Genomic DNA, 17,941 nt, shown 5'->3' with positions numbered 1-17,941 from the left:
CCAGGGGCCAGGCTGACAGGGCTGGGGTGGCAGCTACATGGGAGGACCCAGTGACGGCGGTGACGTCCTGCCTCTCCTCTTCTCCGTATTAGGTCATGGGAAAGCATAGCTGGAGGGCCTGCCTGAATCACAGGTGACAGGCTTTGACCGGAGACACGCACACGCACATGCAGCCGCTCAGCATGGGGGTTCGGAGAAATGAGGCAAATCCCCGCTGGTGGGAGGGGAGGGGGGCCCACAGCCACCTGGGAGCTGGCAGACCTCCAGGGGTGATGAAAGCCCAGGGGAATGGAAACAGAGCAGCCAGCCTGTTGCAATCGCTGTGCCCGCCCACTTTCTGGCCTATAAAGGAGGCAGGTGAGCCCCAGGAGCAACACGCATCTTCAGCTTCTCTCTTCTCAGCCCACTCACTCTGCCTGCCTGCCGCCCGCCGCCGCCGCCATGACCACCACTATCCGCCAGTTCACCTCTTCCAGCTCCATCAAGGGCTCCTCTGGTCTGGGGGGCGGCTCGTCCCGCACCTCCTGCCGGCTGTCTGGGAGCCTGGGTGCTGGCTCCTGCAGGCTGGGGTCTGCCAGTGGCCTGGGCAGTGCCCTTGGGAGCAGCAGCTACTCCGGCTGCTACAGCTTCGGCTCTGGTGGTGGCTATGGCAGCAGCTTTGGGGGTGTTGACGGGCTGCTGGGGGGAGGTGAGAAGGCCACCATGCAGAACCTTAATGACCGCCTGGCCTCCTACCTGGACAAGGTGCGCGCCCTGGAGCAGGCCAACACTGAGCTGGAGGTGAAGATCCGGGACTGGTACCAGAAGCAGGCTCCGGGGCCTGCCCGGGACTATAGCCACTACTACCACACCATTGAGGAGTTGAAGAACAAGGTAGGGCCTGCTTGGGGAGGGGGCCTGTGGGGGCCACGACTTCTCTGCCCAAACCTGGAATCCAGCCTGGGGGCTGCCAGGGAGCCGAGAAGAGCTTGGCTCCAGCTCGGCCTCAGGGAGCCCACCTTGGGGCTGCCCTATGGCTCATGTCATCCTTCTTCTGGGGCAGCAGGCTGGGCCAGGGACAAGCAGGCCTCATGGAGCCCTTCGCAGGCTCAGTTTCCTCATCACAGAGCTTCTTGCCACCGTGTACAGTGACAGGATAAGGCGAATGGCCACATGGGGGCCGGTGCTGGGCTGAGCTCATGAAGTTGCCAGATACGTGGGCACCTTCCTCCTTGAAGCCAGAGGGGTTTTGGGGGCAATGGTGGAGTAAGGAAGGGGTCTGATGGCACCTGCTGGGAGGTGGAGACAGGAGAGAGGCGGCGGGACCTCAGGACGCCTCTTGTGAGCCTTATTTGGGATTTTTCTGGCTTCCCCATCTCCTTGAGATGCTTTCTCAAGGATTGGGCTGAGCAAATCTGGGGGGATGAGGCTGTCCACTGGAGCCTCAGGTCAAGGCTTAGCAGGGGTCGTGACTTCCGATTTGAAAATGCTCTTTAGTGAGGACTCCTTTAGCCTCCCTTTTGGGGGGAGACTCTTAGGGGCACCATCTCCCCAACTGTGAAATGTGGGGTTTGCCCACATGCCCTCTGTTTTCTGGGGTTCTGGGATGGCTTCCTTTCCGAAGCACCTTCCTATTTTCTGACTTTCCCGAATTCCTGGCTTGAGAAACCCCACTGGCTGCCTGCTCTGCTTTAGAGCAGGGCCTACATGGGGGTCTGTGCTGGAGGAGGCAGGGCCTGGGGGAACCTGAGATACCTTTCAGCACATCAGGCTCCTGCTGGCCTGACCTTTGTCAACAATTACAGCATAGTAAAGGGGGAGGTTGGGCAGGAAGGGAGCCTTCTTGGAGAAGACAGCCACATCCTGGCCCCCAGGCAGGAAGATCCACCTCAGAACCTTGGATGGGCCTGAACTCCCTCCATCCAGTGATCTGACTCTTCTCCCATCTTCCCAGATCCTCACAGCCTCCGTGGACAACGCCAGTATCCTCCTGCAGATCGACAATGCTCGTCTGGCTGCTGATGACTTCCGTACAAAGTGAGCCTTCACCATGAGCTGGGGAGGAACTGGGGGCACCTCTCCCTACCCTCAGACTCCTTGGTTGCTTGTGGTATAGGCCAGGAGCTGGGGGTGGGAGATTCCACCCCTCAGTCTAGGATAAGGCAAATCCTGAAGGTCTCTGGACTTAGGTGATGCAAGAGAGCAAGGGAAGGCAGGAGGCAGAGGAGAGCCAGGTGGAGATAGGGCCTTGCCCTACTTGTTCCCAGGGCCCCAAGGCTGGAATTTTCTTCTACTCATCCCCATCATGATTCCTCATAAGCCCTGAGAGCACTGGCCAGAGCAGGGTGCTGGCCAGGACCTGGGCCTGCCAGCCCAAGTGTCTAGGCTGAAGCCTCCGGTTCCCTCTGCAGGTTTGAGACGGAGCAGGCCCTGCGTGTGAGTGTGGAGGCCGACATCAACGGCCTGCGCAGGGTGCTGGATGAGCTGACCCTGGCCAGAGCCGACCTGGAGATGCAGATCGAGAACCTGAAGGAGGAGTTGGCCTACCTGAGGAAGAACCACGAGGAGGTGGGGAGGGGGTGTGGCAGAGCTCTCGGGCTGTGCTAAGGCTGGACCCCTGGAGGAGTGCAGAGCAGGTGCTCCAGGCCTGGTCACCTTATAGGGCTGCCCCGGGGTCCAGAGCCAGGGCGCAGGACAGTTTTCTTCCTGATTCCCTGCACCCGAGGACTCTCCCAGGGGCCCACAGAGACCTCTTCTCTGCCCCCCGAGCCCCTGGCCTTCCTCACAAGAACAGGAGATAAATGAAGAGGTCTCCTTCTTGTCCTGCTCAAACCTTTGAATCTAGACCCTGTGTACAAGAGAAGTTTGGAAATTAGAGGGGATATTCTGGGGGCCCAGGCCTAAGGATGAGATTTTATCTTTGTAAAGCCCTCAATCTAGTGAGAGAGATACAACCCACCCTCAGGGAGCCCCAGTCTGTTTGTGGAGGCAGAGCCTCTACAAAACAGGTGAACAAAGGTCATTAGGAGGGTCAGAAGGCAGAAGACAGGCAGAAGAAGGGTGGGTCCTTGGGAGGGATCTGGAGAGCTTGTGTGGGAAGGGCTGGGAATGAGAGATCTGGTCAGCCTGGATACCCACACTGCAAGCTCCGTCCTCCCCAGGAGATGAACGTCCTGCGAGGCCAGGTGGGTGGCGAGATCAACGTGGAGATGGATGCTGCCCCTGGCGTGGACCTGAGTCGCATCTTGTCTGAGATGCGCGACCAGTATGAGAAGATGGCAGAGAAGAACCGCAAGGATGCTGAGGACTGGTTCTTCAGCAAGGTATGGGCTGCTGTGGGCCAGAGGACTCTCCCAGTGATGGAGTGCAGGGACTGAGTCCCAACAGCAAGCCCTGGCATCTTGGGGGCACCCTCTCCTCAGTGAGCTGAATGAACCCCAGGAAATCAGCCTAACACATTGCATCAACAGGCTTGGAGTTCAGCTAAAGCTAAGATCTGGGGGTGGGTGGGGAGCTCTGCTCAGGAATACTGCCAGGGGATAAAGGCCCAGGGACCATCCACCTCTCCTTTAAGAAGTCAGGAACTAGCACCAGGTGCCTGCCTACTATTCCAGCAGGTTCTCAAGTTTCCTATTCTTGTGCCTTCCACTTGTAGGAATTAAAGATAAAACTAAACATCATTTCAAAGGTTTCTGGGTATTGGGAAGTGGGAAGCTGGAGAGAAGGCACTGCCCCCCCGCCCCCCAGACAGGTGTGGGATGAGGCCTGAGAGGCCTGGGGGAGGTCAGGATGGTGAGTGAGGTCAGGGATGTTATGGGGAGTGGGGGAGCCCCAAGTGCCTGTCTGGGCACAGGGTGGCTCCTGGGCTGAGAGGATGGAGGGTACGGGGGTGTGTCTGACTTGGAGAAGGGATCTCAAGCTCATTCCTGCACCGTCCTGTGTTCTGTCTGCAGACAGAGGAGCTGAACCGCGAGGTGGCCACCAACACCGAGCTGGTGCAGAGCGGCAAGAGTGAGATCTCCGAGCTGCGGCGCACAGTGCAGGCCTTGGAGATCGAGCTACAGTCCCAGCTCAGCATGGTAGGGGCACCGCCAGGCCTGGAGGGGACCCAGGGCCCTGGAGGGGGCACTCATCACCCTCGCTGACCCTGCCCCTCCTGCCCTTCTGCAGAAAGCATCCCTGGAGGGCAGCCTGGCAGAGACAGAGAACCGCTACTGCATGCAGCTGTCCCAGATCCAGGGGCTGATCGGCAGCGTGGAGGAGCAGCTGGCCCAGCTGCGCTGTGAGATGGAGCAGCAGAACCAGGAATACAAGGTGCTACTGGACGTGAAGACAAGGCTAGAGCAGGAGATCACCACCTACCGCCGCCTGCTGGAGGGAGAGGATGCCCAGTGAGTGGGGGCCTGGGCCAGGGCTGTGGGCTCGGGGTGGGGGCAGAGCTCTCGGATCCCCATCTGATCTCCTCTCTCTGTTTCTTTTGCAGCCTGACTCAGTACAAGCCCAAAGAACGTAAGGATCTCCATAGCTGAGGGTGGGGCGGCATGGGGCAGGCACCCGTCTGCACCTTGCTGAGGGAGGGTCCCCAGGAGCCCCAAGAAATGATAGCTGATCCTTAGCAGGGCTGGGGGAAGGGCCCATTACGGCTCAGGGTTGCTGCTCAGGGCAATCAGGTGAGGGAGACACTGTCTAGTCTGATGGGGAAACCTGGTTGTAGCTCTGGAGACTCATCTGATGGGGAGACAGGAACATGGTCTCATGATGTTTACTGAGACCCTACAGATCAACAAAGGCAGTTCTGATCTGCGCTTTGGTCTGATGGGAGAAAGGGACTGGGTCCTTGTCCTCCAGGTCCTAGTTTGATGGAGAATGTGAAATCCTAGCCCTGGGGCATCTAGTCTATTGGAAGTGATGGGGACCAGGTCCTGGTCTGGGAGAGCGCAGTCTTATGGGGGAGCATAGTCCATGCCCTGGAGACTGCAGAGAAATGGAGACCAATCCCCTTTCATGGAGCACTCAGCCTTCGAGGTGCTTCCTTTGCAAAAGAACATGTGGCTCAGAGTCACACCACCCAGCTGGGAGGCAAGACTCACACAGGGGCACCAGCAGAGGGACAAGGTGGGAGGGAGGGAGCAGTGAGGGCAAGAGGGACACCTGTGTGGGTGTGATGTTGAGGAGGCAGCAGCGGCGTGGATGCCAGGCAGCTGTGGGGAGGGAGCCGGCTCCTCGCAGAGGCTGGGGGCTGAGCCAGGCTCTCTTGGCCCCTGCCCACCTCTGAGTGTCTGTCTCCTGCAGCTGTGACCACCCGCCAGGTACGCACCATCGTGGAAGAGGTCCAGGACGGCAAGGTTATTTCCTCCCGCGAGCAGGTGCACCAGACCACCCGCTGAGGACTCTGTGCCCCTGGCCAACCCCTCAGAGCCTCCCATCGGCCTGGCAGCCTCTGGCCTCCCCAGCCTTAGTCCCGTGGCTTTCACTCCCTTTCCAATATCCCCTGCCTGACAAATAAATCTTGTTGACTGAGACGTAGCGTGCATTCTGGCTGTGGCTACTGAGGTGGGCCCTGGGGAGGGACGGGTGAATGGAAGCAGGGTGGGGGGAGGATGAAGGAGGACTTTGTGGACACTCACTGTTGTTGACTTAGAGTCTCAGACCAGGGTAAAAAGTGGGTCTGGGCAGAGCTTGTGTGTGTGTGTGTGTGTGTGTGTGTGCATGCTTTATATCTCCCAATGAATGGTGATCCAAGGAAGGGTTGTCTAGGCAGTGCCAGACCCAGGGTGGGGTGAGTGTATGGGAGTCTTAGGTGGCCCCTCTTCCTGTCCTATAAGTAGGTCTGTGACCACGGGCAGTTGCTTCCCCTCACTGAACCTCATTTTCTGATCCATAAATGGACGAGAAGAATTCAGGTGTTGGAGCCAGAGTCCCAAGGGATGATGCATCCAGTCAATTGCTCCTCAAGGTCCCTCCTCTGAGAGGGGGCGGACAGTGGGCAAGGACAGAAGTCTGCATTCTCTTGGGAGAAACCCAGGGGGAGGGAATGTGGGAGAGGCAGGCTGGATGGTTAGGGCCCCCACTGCCCCACCCTAGGAACATGAACTGGAGACCTGTGCCTCCAGAGAAGGCTGTGGACCCCAGGCAGCTGTGGGAGAAGGGCGGGGCTTCTCTCAGGGATGTTTCCTTAAATGGTGAGCTGCTGCTCAGGATGGGGGTGCAGAGAGTCTCTGGCAGTTTGTCCTCTCTCAGCTTCAGCAGCCTGGTGGTGGGGTGGATGGGAAACACACCCTGGGGAAGGGGGCAGGGGCAGCCCTGCCAAGCCACTCCCAGGACCCTCTGGGCCCCAGCCCCGTTCCCACTGGTGGCAGGTGATGAGCAGTTAGGGAGGGTCCTGACACCTGGAAGTCTGCCTTTGAGTAAATCCGGAAACCACTGGGTGGGGCCAGCCTGCTTTCCTGGTTTTTTTCAAGAAGCAGGAGTGGATGGAAAGGGCTAATGAAAGGAGGGGTGCCCCCCACTCCACCCCTCAATTCAGACAGGCCTGGGACTGTCTGCTGCTGCACAGTCAGACCAAGGTGTCCAAACACCTGCTCAGTTCTGGTGCCTGGAGACTGAGGGTGGGGCTTGAGGGGGAGGGGCAGGAGCAGATGGAACACTGGCACCAGAGTGGGCGGCTGGGTGTGGGGTTTCGGGCAGGTCCCAGGCCCGTCTGGACCTCAGAAGCCTCAGTAAGTGAGGAGGGGGAGGAGCCCCAGCTAACGGTCCTTCTGGCCCTGATATGGAACAGGTGAGGACAGTGGGCTCCTTCCCATGGTGAGGACCTACCGGCCGGCATCTGGAGCTGGGCCTTCGGAGGCAGTGGCAGCACTCCAAGCGGGCTGGGTAGCGAGCGGGCTCTGCTCCGTCAGAGGCTGGCGACCCTCAGCTGCCTGAGCTACCGTCAGGGCAAGGATGGAGGACAGGCAGGTGGCACTGTAACCCTCATGCCCCGTGTACATCCAGCCACAACCAGCAGAACCAGCCCTGGGCTGAGGAAGGCTCATCCAGAGGGTGATCTCATTTATTTGAACAACCGTCCCAGAAAGCAGGAAGGCTCTGGGAAGAGGCGCCCCATTGTGTGACTGGGGACACTGAGGCTCTGAGGAGCAGTGACTCAGCCCTTGTCTGGAGCCCGGCATGGCAGGCGTGGAGCAGGGCTGTGCCAGGAGGAGGATCCAAGAGTCCCACCTCCTGCCCAACCCCAGGCTCCTGGGCAGCGGTCCTTACTCCACAGACTCTGGGGGTCCACTCCTCCTGATGCTGTGGCTGAGGAGAGGCGAGAATGGGGGTCTGGCCAGAGACAGCCCGGACTTTGTCCCTCTGCTGGGGAAGAAGCCCTGACCCACAAAGCGAGCGGCCCAGGAGGCCATAGTGGAGGAGCAGCCAGCTGTGCTGGAGCTGAGCTAATAGAGACAGTGACTGCCGTGTTGAGGTTGGGGGTCCGCAGGAGATAGTCCTGGGCCCAGAGAGGGAAAGCCCCACTCTTTCTAGAGGTGCTCAGCCCAGGCCTGGGCAGGTGGGGGCCACAGGGCACAGTAAGTAGGTTTGGGTGCCTTTGGTCCCTTGGAGATGGTGTGGGGGACTTCAGTGGCTTTGTCCAGGCACCCCAAGCTGACCCAGGTTTCTAGGGCTATTGCCTGTGGCTGGACTGGGGGACTCTATAAAGGTTCTCATGGTTCATCTGCACCCACCCAACCACACACAGCACAAAATGTTTGCCCCGTGTCAGAGAACTGGTTGGTTCTTTCCTCGGTGCCACCTCACCCACTGTCATAGGATGGACACACACACACCTTATTCCCAGGCTCAGGCCCAGGCCAGTGGTGGCCAGCCCCTGTGACTCTACCTCCCTTGCTCCCACACCCTGGAAGGGTACCTGGCAGCACTTCCTGCTGGAAGATGGCATGGCAGTTGCCCTGTCCATGGTACTGCATTGCTCTGTGCCTGGGTCTGCATGGGGCCTGGCAGAAGCAAGAGACACAGGCCCTGGCCTGCAGGGACCCCAGGGGACCCCAGCCTCGGAGTGGTGAGCACAGCACAGTGGCGGGCTGACAATACTCCCTCAGTCCTTATGCAGCATGGGCCTCCTGTGGGGGGCTGAGGAGAACAGGGGGACCAGAGCCAGGACAGTTCTGCCACCAGGACAGGGCTGAGGCTGTGACCGAGCTTGACCTCAGCTTTGCTGAGGGTCTCTTGGCTGTGCAGACCATTATGAGGAACTCTGACAGCCCCTACTCTCGGAAGGGGGGCATCAACATGGGGGAGCTTGGTATTCAGATTCACCCAGTCGTGAGGCCAGAGGCGGATCAGGGACATTTGTTCATTCCTAGAGAGCCTGCTCCCACCCCCTGCAGGTCCCTCATCCTATCACAGCCCGAGCACCCTGTACTGGGATTTTTTCTGCCCCTCTCTCCCCATGAGAGGGTAAGCTCCCAGGGCTTCTCTTGTGCTTTTTTTGTTTGGTTGGTTGGTTTTTTGGTTTGCATCTGAGTGCACATAGTAGGTGCTTTATAAACATCTCTGAATAAATGCAATATGACCATCAGTCTGTGCCAGGTGCTTTATTTATTTATTTATTTTAAATAATTTATTATTATTATTTTTTTTTAGAGAGAGGGGAAGGGAGGGAGAAAGAGAGGGCAAGAAACATCAATGTGTGGTTGCCTCTTGTGCCCCCAACTGGGGACCTGGCCTGCAGCCCAGGCATGTGCCCTGACTGGGAATCAAACCAGTGACCATTTGGTTCACAGGCTGGCGCTCAGTCCACTGAACCACATCGGCCAGGGCAGCCAGGTTCTTTATTTATTTTGTCTCTACCATGCCTGTGAAGTAGTACTGATTCTCCCATTTCCCAGAGAAGAAAACTGAGGCTCAGAGAGGCCAAATCACTTGTCTAATATCTGATCCCTGTTTGTTTGACTCCAGGCTCCTCTGTCCCGGCTTGTCCAGCCTCTCTCTCTTCATCCTCCCTTGGAGCCTGTGGTTCTGACTGTCACCAGGGGCTGAGGGCCCTGTAGCTACCTCCTGTCTCCCCTCAGCCTTCCTGGGGCCTCCCTCTTCTGCCCTCCCTCCCCTAGGCCTGAATGGTTACCAGAAAGAAAAGTGTCCCCAGGATCAACTTTGTCCCATGATGCTGATGCAGTGGGCTGGAGCAGGGCCCCGGGGTTCTGGACAGGGTGCTGGTGATCAGTCATGTCTGGGAATCATGGCAAGTTGAGGTGCAGTGTTGGCCAATAACACTTCCCGACCAAGTCTGAAACAAGATGACTTCACACCTGAGATGGGACGGCCAGAGGAGAGAGGAAGGGGGTGAACCCACTGCCTGGAGGGGTGCCAGCTGGGTGGAAGTAGGTGCTCTGGCAACCTACAGGCCTGGCAACCTTGGGGCAGGTGTAATGGAGGAAATGCTTCCCGTTCCTTCATTGCCAATTCAGATCTTCAGAGACTCAGCTGGAGCCACACTGGGTTCAGCCACCTCCTGAAGAGGATCTCGGAGGCAGCCCCCTCCTTTATTGCTGGTAACGCTCGCTCTGCCGCATCCTGAAGACAGAGCACCTAAGCGTTTTCTGTACTGGGTGCTGAATTCCTGTCTTAGTTTTCTCTCCAGGTCAAATGATAAGTTCCAAGGCTGGTAACTAGTTCACATCCCCCACCTGCTTCGCCGCAGTGCTGGGCACGTGAGGGGGCCTTGGTCCGTGGTGCCGACTGAGTGGTTTGATGGTTAGTCTGCAACTTCCCATAGCTTCTCAGTCCAGGTAGCTCCCTGCGCCTTCAGGGCTGGGCCTGTACAACGCCCCTCCCCCCACCTCCAGGAACCGGGGGAGTGGCATCAATCTAGTTAGAAAGGAGGTGGAGGGTATGCTGGGGACAGAGAAAGAAAGCTCCTGGAGACTGGGTTTGAGTCTGTTCCTCTGTATCCATGCAGTGCAACCTGGGACAAGTCTTGGTGGCCTTTGGTAACCTCAAAGGTCATTTTCAGTTCTGCGAGTGATGAGTCTGTAGTTGGACTTGAATTCTAGGACCATCCTGACACCTGGAATGGTGGAATGTTTGTCCAAAATTTTAAGGCCCCTTTGCCCATTTGGGGAGTGTGGGGAGCAGAGCATCTCCCAGGCCTTGTCCTAAAGGTGTGTGCTGGGCCTCAGCTCTGCTGATACCTCTGGGGCCTGTGCCCACAAGCCAAGTGACTGATGGAACGTGATGTGGCGGTAACAAAGCCTGCTTATGCTGAGGCAGAGAATTTCAAGGTGGTATCGCCCAGTAGAGCTCAGGCTGGGGCAAGCCCTCTCTGCTCCTCTCACCTTGACAGAGAGGCACTTCAGAGCAAGCACAGTGGCCAGCTCTGTAGGTCAACCCTCAGACCACCCCGAGGAGGCCTCTAATTTGGGGTCCAGACCTTCCCAATCCTGTCTGCAGCCCTTGGGCCAAGGTCACACCCACTGTGGGCGGAGCTCCTTCCAGGCACTGTGGGGAGATAGATGAGAATGGAAACACTTGGTCTCTGCCTGCAAGTCACCATGGGAGAGTGGAGATGGCCTGGGCTCTGGGTTCTAGTCCTGGACTGGTGACTTTAGGGGACCACCCCCTCCCTAGTTTTTTCTCTACTTCTCAGGACGAATTCAAGACAATGATATCAGCTAAAGACACATAGAGTGAGTGGTGCAGGACAGCAGAAATGCCTCGAGCTGGACAGACAGACGGGTTCAAACACCAGCTCCCCACTGATGGGAGTCTTGGGAAGCCCACTCACCCTTCCAGCTCCCAGTCTGTGAACTGCTGGCAGGAGTAGGCCCCTCACAGAACCATGTGGCACATGTAGGGCACTCTATAACACCTGAGCATGGTAGGTGACTAGGGAGCCACCTTGCCCCTCTCTCTATTTAATGAGTGAAGCTGCCAAGCCCAGCCAGGAATCTGTGGACACTTGAGAGAAAACTGTTGGGAACTGAACCCTGGATGCAGTGTGGGGACTTGAAAACCTATATGCGGTCAGGGGTCACTCATGGCATCAGTGGCAGGACAAGGACACCCTCCCATCACAGTTTATCTTGGGTGCAGTGATTAGGGGGAGCAAGGCATTGGGGGTGGGCTGCTCAAAGGGTGGAAGTGAGGAGGGGGGCAGGCAGGAGGGCAGGGGTGTGGGAGGGAGGTGCCAGAGCATAGAAGTGGGCTCGAGGCGGCAGGTGAGAGGCAGCTGTGCTGGAAAGAGAGTGGGATGCTGAAGGGGCAGGTGAGGGTCAGAGCTGGCTGTCAAGGGAGGGAGGTCAGAGGGGTTATTCACGCATGTTCCTCTGCATGTGACTGGTGCTGTGTTCTCCCTTTTTACAGATAACAAGCAAACAAACAGGCCCAGAGGGGCTAAAGGCCTGTCTATGCTGTGCAGCTTGAAAGGGGCTGCGCTGGGAGTCAAGCCACCACCTGTCCAGCTCCACAGTGCGTGCTAGGTCCATGGTACACACCCTTCTGGAGGTCCTGGGGGCTCTAAGGCAGCCTCCAAAACAGATTTGCTCCAGTAAGATAAAGAGAGTCATAGACTTCTTAGAACTAGAAAGTACTGCAAAATGACGCAGTCCAGCCTTATCATTTTGCTGAGGGGAAACGGGCCCAGAGAGGGCAAGTGCGGGGCCTCAGGTCACACAGGGAGCAAAGCAGAGTGAGGCCATGAACCAGACTCTTCTCCCAAGAGCCAGGCATGAAGGATCCCCATGGCTGTATCCTGAGACAGCCCGGGATGGCATCGATGAGGCTGTCACCGTGGGGCAAGGAGTCCTTCCCTGGGCTGACTCACCGCCTGGGGACGCAGCTGCCACAAAGCTGCCTGTGCCAAGGCCCTGCTGTCCCCTTGGGCTCCAGGAACAGGAGTAGATTCCTGCCGCCTAGCCTGAGTCACGACTGACTCGCTGGAGTGTATTTTCTCTCGGCCCCACACCCCTCAAAGCTGGGTGGGAACTCTGAGCAGCGCAGCAAAGTGAATGGACCCCAGGCTGAGTAATCCAGAGTGGGGAGTTGGACAGGACCTGGAGTGATGAAATCCAGAAGGGAACCCAGAGTCAGCGGTTGGGGTGGCCCCACCTTCCCCAGGTGCATATAAAGGTGCCTGGGGTGGAGGCAGCCCCAGCATCCTCCCAGGCTCCCCGAGCACCTTCTCTTCTCTCTGACATTCGCTCGCTCACTCACCTCCCTCCTCGGCACCATGACCACCTGCAGCCGCCAGTTCACCTCCAGCTCCATGAAGGGCTCCTGTGGCCTTGGTGGTGGCTCCAGCCGCATGTCCTCTGTCCTGGCCGGAGGGTCCTGCAGGGCCCCCAGTGGCTTTGGGGGCATGTCGGTCTCCTCCTCCCGCTACTCCTCTGGAGGTGCCTGCGGGCTCGGGGGTGGCTACGGCGGTGGCTTCAGCAGCAGCAGCAGCTTTGGTGGGGCCCTGGGAAGTGGTTTTGGTGGAGGATATGGTGGTGGCTTTGGTGCCGGCTTTGGTGCTGGCTTCGGTGCTGGCTTTGGTGGTGGTGATGGCGGCCTCCTCTCTGGCAATGAGAAGATCACCATGCAGAACCTCAACGACCGCCTGGCCTCCTACCTGGACAAGGTGCGCGCCCTAGAGGAGGCCAACGCCGATCTGGAGGTGAAGATCCGAGACTGGTACCAGAAGCAGCGGCCCAGTGAGGTCAAGGACTACAGCCCCTACTTCAAGACCATCGAGGACCTGAGGAACAAGGTGGGTGGAGCAGTGAGAGAGGTCATGGCTACAGGGTCCCTAGAAAACCACTTGCTAGCATCTCCATTTGACAAACAGGAAGACTGAGGCTGGCCTTGGAGGAGTGGCCAAGGCCCCCTCAGAGAGTGGGTGGCAGAGGGTTCTTTTTCAGCATCTAAGTGTCTGAGCTGGGCCTGGAACTCTGACTCATTTATTCCCTGCAAGCCTTTGCACTGCACCTTTAGCTCCTTTTAGCCTCGGGCCCAGGATAGGGTGGTGGGAGAGGTGGGGTACATCCCCCACACACCCTAAGCTGGGTAGAGAAGGCATCCAGGTGGCTGGGGGAGCATAGGGTCTGACCTGCAAGACAGGCAACTCCCAAGTCGGGGAGGCTCTTTTCTCCCATCTGTGCTCTTCACCCCTGAGCAGTGGGATCTTGGCTCACCCCGCCTCCTGCCCTTCATCCCCTCTGCAGATCATTGCAGCCACTATTGAGAACGCTCAGCCCATTCTGCAGATCGACAATGCCAGGCTGGCAGCCGATGACTTCAGGACCAAGTGAGCATCGCTGTGGCTGGCTGAGGGCAGAGAGCAGAGGGTGGGGGTAGGCTGTTTATCCAGGAGGGCCAGAAGGTCTTGAGCCTCAGAAGCCTCATGGATGGAACCTGATGCCCTGATCTCTGTGCTCCCAGGTATGAGCATGAGCTGGCCCTGCGCCAGAGCGTGGAGGCCGACATCAACGGCCTGCGCAGGGTGCTGGACGAGCTGACCCTGGCCAGAGCCGACCTGGAGATGCAGATCGAGAGCCTGAAGGAGGAGCTGGCCTACCTGAGGAAGAACCACGAGGAGGTGGGGTCACTGCTGACATTGTTGGTGGGAGGCTGGTTCAGTGGGGCTGCAGATGCCCCTGGGGTCAGGAAAGGGGTTGGCCGAGCTGACTACCTCTTGTCATCCCTTCCTAGGAGATGCTTGCCCTGCGGGGTCAGACTGGCGGAGACGTCAATGTGGAGATGGACGCTGCCCCTGGTGTGGACCTGAGCCGCATCCTGAATGAGATGCGAGACCAGTATGAGCAGATGGCAGAGAAGAACCGCAGAGATGCCGAGGCCTGGTTCCTGAGCAAGGTGAAGCTTGGGCCCTCAGCCTTGCCGCAGGACTTCCCAGCCTGGGGGGCCTCTGGAGAGCCTCACACCTTCTGCTCTTTTTTCCTATCTCAGACCGAGGAGCTGAACAAAGAAGTGGCCTCTAACAGCGAACTAGTGCAGAGCAGCCGCAGCGAGGTGACCGAGCTCCGGAGGGTGCTCCAGGGCCTGGAAATTGAACTGCAGTCCCAGCTCAGCATGGTAAGAAAAACCTGGCACAGCCCCAGCCTCCAAGTCACCAGTAATGGCCACCAACCCCTCAACACGGCCACACTACCATGTCTCTTTCCCCAAGAGTGGGACTGGAGGGATAATTGTACCCATTATAGAGATGGAGAAATTAAAACCCAGAATGGTGGAATAGTTTTTCTTCATGTTGTCTGACCATCAGTAGCCCAGCTGGGATCAAAATCCATGTGCCTGACAGAAAACCTGCCCAGAGACCCAGAGAAATAGCAGTGACCACCTCTGATAACTCTTTATCTCTCTGTCCCACTAACAGAAAGCATCCCTGGAGGGCAGCCTGGAGGAGACCAAAGGCCGCTACTGCATGCAGCTGTCCCAGATCCAGGGGCTGATCGGCAGCGTGGAGGAGCAGCTGGCCCAGCTGCGCTGTGAGATGGAGCAGCAGAGCCAGGAGTACCAGATCCTGCTGGACGTGAAGACAAGGCTGGAGCAGGAGATCGCCACCTACCGCAGCCTGCTGGAGGGAGAGGATGCCCAGTGAGTGCCCGTCCCCTGTCGCCCCAGCTCAGCCCCCTGCTGCTGCCAGCATCTCTAACTGCTCTGCCTTTTCTCCCCCACAGTCTCACCTCCTCTCAGCATGTGTCCAGCCAATCCTACTCTTCCCGAGATGGTAAGGCTGCTGTGGGTCCAGGCACTTGAAGGCTCCAGCCCTCCCTCCTCCCCGAGTGGGACGTGCTGAGCTCCCAGAGCCCTTCTCACCTCTCCTCTTCTCTCCCACAGTCTCGTCCCCCTCTGGCCGCCAGACCCGGCCCATCCTCAAGGAGCAGGGCTCGTCCAGCTTTGGCCAGGGCCAGAACTCCAAGCACTGAGCCGCCTCCCCCAGAGCCTCCTGCCCACCCGCGGCCTCAGCTCCAAAGGGCTGGGTCAGGCTCCTGTTCTCCCAGCGCAGGTCCCAGCTGTCTCCCTTCCCTCTCTGCTGGTGGTGGGCTAATAAAGCTGACTTTCTGGTTGATGCAAACCTGTGTGGTCTCTGTCCTTGAAATGACGGGAGGGGAGTTGAAGGTGCCTCCCAGGAACCTTCTGGGACCTCACAGCCCAAGGGGTGCCGGAAAGACCAAAGCTCAGAAGAGTTTGTAGGGTCTTCCTGGGAGACCTCCACGCCATTGGGCAGTGGGAGGTGAGATACAGGACGGGAAGGAGCTCACACATGTGGACAGACATACTGGGAGGCATTTTACACAGGTTCTTTCCTTAGACCCTCCCAGCAACTGAACTGGGTGTGGTCAGGCCCATGTTGGAAAGGAGACAACCCTGGGATTCAGGGAGGTTAAGTAGCTGGCATGAAGTCACGCAGTAGTAAGTGGCTTGATTGCAGTTCATGCCCAGGGCTGTCTGGCCACATACCCCATGCCCTTATTTCACGCCACCCTATCTCATTGGGTATTTTAACCCTTAGACTCCAAAGCATGAGCTCTTAGCGCCCCCACCTGGCTCCTCCCCTTTGCACCAATGAGTCTGGTATTGGATGGTGGAAGGGTGGCCCTTCTGCCTCGGGGATGTTGTCCGTGGTTAGAGCCTTTCTTCTCCCAACTTGCTCTCCCTCATCACCCCTATAACTCTTTACTCTGCTCCATTCCCCTCAGCCCTAAATTTTATGCTGACGAGTCCCCTAGGAAATATCTGTCACCCATGTCATCCTTTTCATTCTCAGTATCACTGCCACATTGAGACCTACTTCCTCTCTCCCTAGAACTGGCCACAGCTTCCTCACCAGGGCCTCTTGCTGTCTATCCCTTCCACTCCCATTTCTGCCCAGTGACCTTTCTGACAAGAATGTGGTCAAGATCAAGAACAAGGAGGCGATCAGAATTCCTTTGCTTAACCACCTGTGAAGTTCCCTTTTCTCCCCCGGATGCTTAATCCTTCTGTCTCCACCTGCCTTGGTTCCTCCCCACCCTCCCTGCTCTGCACCCGTGAGTCCACCTGCCTGACTAGGTGCACTGCGTCACACCTCTCACTCGCTGTGATGCCTTCCATATTTAAAATTTTTAATTAAAAAATCAAAGTTTTATATTGTTCAAACTTTTATACTGTACATTGTCAATGCTGTCACTGCTGTTTGTACTTTTTCCTGGTTGCCATTTGAAATAACCCAGCAATGGAAATCTTTCTGCATAAAGCTATAACAAATATATACAACATAATAAAACCTTTAATAGGAAGGCCATCCCTGTCTGTATCACATACCTCCATCCCCACCTCCCACTTTCCTAGCTGTTCCTTTTGGCATTTGCCTCCTGATTTCTAACAACAGGTCTACACTACTATTTCTTGATTTTTTCAGTTCTAGTGTTTAATGCTTGACTTCCCGCTATGAAGGATGGGGACTTACTTAGCTCTCTTACACAACATTGCCCTGTCCCACTTCTTCCCTACTTCCCTTCTTCCATCCTCTCAATATATGAATATTTTCACTAGATAGATGTTTGATGTTTACATTATCATGACTATTAAATATTACTCAGAGTCAAATAATATTTTATACTATATTAAATTTCCTTGGAATACATATCTCTTTTTCAATTTGTTTAGGTTCTCTATGTACCTGTCACTAACTTATTCTCTCATTCACTGCTGGAAGTATAAATCTTCTCTTCATATGTTGAACACTGCCTAGTCCATCAGTTTCACCTTTTCAAAGACATCCCTCCTGCTTCGGTCTGTCTGGATGCTCTCTGGGCCTGCTGTCACCCTAGAATCTCCCTTCGTCATCATCTTGGATACCCCTTCTTTCTGTGTTGCATCCCTTGTTTCCTGGATCCCATGTCTTCTTTTTTCTTTTTTTTTTCTTCCCCTGGCTGGTTTGGCTCAGTGGATTGAGCGTCGGCCTGCAAGCTAAGTGTCGCTGGTTCGATCTTCCAGTCAGGGCACATCAGAGAAGGAAAACTCTGACTCCAAAAAACCTCCGCTGCCTTGTGGCATACCTCTTCAGGGGAAAGGCTAAGGGAGTAAACCCCGACAGAAAATCTGGAGCCGGAGTCCCTAAGGCGGTTCGACGTTGTAGTCAACACCGGCAACTCCTGCGGCGCACCTGAAGCCAAGCTGTATTGACTGCGTCTTTCCCTTGGACCCTTCAGCTGCGAAAGAGGGGGGGTCTGCTGCATGGGCAACAGCAGACCCTCCATATCACCCTGCCCAGGCTCTGTAGCTTCAGCTTCACTGGAGAGGACACTCCAGTGTCATCACAAGATGTCGATTCAACACGGGAGGAGACAGATACCGTGTCACTCCTGAGTTGGACTGCACAGCCATTCTTGGCGGTGCAGATAGACTCTTAATAAGCTACACCATCGTCTCTCGAGACGGACGGCTGCCGACGACACTTTAGTGAAGCACATTATCTCGTAGTTTCTGAGAAAGGATTCACAGACCTTTTATGTCTGAAAACATGGTTAGTCTACCCTCACTACCCTCACTCATGACTGATAGTTTGGCTGGGTATGAATTCTAGTCTGGGAATAATTTTCGCTTAGCATTTGGAAAGTATTATTACACTGTTTAGTGGCATTGCAATAGTGTTGTTATTAATTATAATGCTAATTTGATTATAGATTCTTTGTATTATCCTATTCCCACCCTTTCCCTTAGCACTTTTGGGTTCTTCTCTTTTTCTCCAGCAGGCTGAAATATCACATGTTCTGCCTTGATGTGGCTGTGTCGTCACCTGTTGAAATCAGCACTTAGCAGAATCTGTTAATGTGGAAACCCATGCTCTTCAGTTCTGGGAAATTTTCTTGAATATTTATTTGATGTTTTGTTTTCTCCCTCATTTTTCTCTCTTTCTGAAACTCCTCTTTTGCTGTGTAAATCATTCTACTTTCTGCCTTACTTGTCTTTTTTTGGCTTTCTGAGA

At 56.3% G+C, this 17,941-nt stretch overlaps 2 protein-coding genes across 2 annotated transcripts; both read left to right on the top strand.

Annotated features, from left to right (window-relative positions):
* The first annotated feature begins 369 nt into the window (after positions 1 to 369).
* On the top strand, positions 370 to 5,501 carry LOC149998466 (keratin, type I cytoskeletal 17). The gene is made up of 8 exons (XM_090257461.1): positions 370 to 873; positions 1,934 to 2,016; positions 2,391 to 2,547; positions 3,141 to 3,302; positions 3,933 to 4,058; positions 4,150 to 4,370; positions 4,463 to 4,488; positions 5,272 to 5,501. Exons 1-8 carry the CDS (start codon positions 442 to 444, stop codon positions 5,364 to 5,366), a joined length of 1,302 nt encoding a protein of 433 aa, XP_090113587.1. The 5' UTR covers positions 370 to 441; the 3' UTR covers positions 5,367 to 5,501.
* Positions 5,502 to 12,154: 6,653 nt separating this feature from the next.
* On the top strand, positions 12,155 to 15,046 carry LOC149998465 (keratin, type I cytoskeletal 16). The gene is made up of 8 exons (XM_090257724.1): positions 12,155 to 12,721; positions 13,176 to 13,258; positions 13,393 to 13,549; positions 13,663 to 13,824; positions 13,918 to 14,043; positions 14,345 to 14,565; positions 14,649 to 14,698; positions 14,809 to 15,046. The coding sequence occupies exons 1-8, from the start codon at positions 12,203 to 12,205 to the stop codon at positions 14,895 to 14,897; spliced, it is 1,407 nt and encodes a 468-aa protein (XP_090113850.1). The 5' UTR covers positions 12,155 to 12,202; the 3' UTR covers positions 14,898 to 15,046.
* The last annotated feature ends 2,895 nt before the right edge of the window (positions 15,047 to 17,941 follow it).

This window comes from Furipterus horrens, unplaced genomic scaffold (assembly GCF_987537825.1).
Source record: "Furipterus horrens unplaced genomic scaffold, mFurHor1.1.pri manual_scaffold_11, whole genome shotgun sequence".
NCBI classification, from domain to species: Eukaryota; Metazoa; Chordata; class Mammalia; order Chiroptera; family Furipteridae; genus Furipterus; species Furipterus horrens.
Note: the sequence above shows the minus strand (reverse complement) of the source record. Positions and strands in the feature narration are given on the sequence as shown.

What these genes read in the sequence shown, in the direction of transcription:
- LOC149998466 (XM_090257461.1), top strand. Translation starts at nt 442, where the DNA reads ATGACCACCACTATCCGCCAGTTCACCTCTTCCAGCTCCATCAAGGGC. An exon ending in TTGAGGAGTTGAAGAACAAG is followed by an intron (nt 874 to 1,933) that starts GTAGGGCCTGCT and finishes CCATCTTCCCAG; the next exon opens with ATCCTCACAGCCTCCGTGGA. An exon ending in TACAGTCCCAGCTCAGCATG is followed by an intron (nt 4,059 to 4,149) that starts GTAGGGGCACCG and finishes GCCCTTCTGCAG; the next exon opens with AAAGCATCCCTGGAGGGCAG.
- LOC149998465 (XM_090257724.1), top strand. Translation starts at nt 12,203, where the DNA reads ATGACCACCTGCAGCCGCCAGTTCACCTCCAGCTCCATGAAGGGCTCC. An exon ending in GCCGATGACTTCAGGACCAA is followed by an intron (nt 13,259 to 13,392) that starts GTGAGCATCGCT and finishes CTGTGCTCCCAG; the next exon opens with GTATGAGCATGAGCTGGCCC. An exon ending in AGGCCTGGTTCCTGAGCAAG is followed by an intron (nt 13,825 to 13,917) that starts GTGAAGCTTGGG and finishes TTCCTATCTCAG; the next exon opens with ACCGAGGAGCTGAACAAAGA.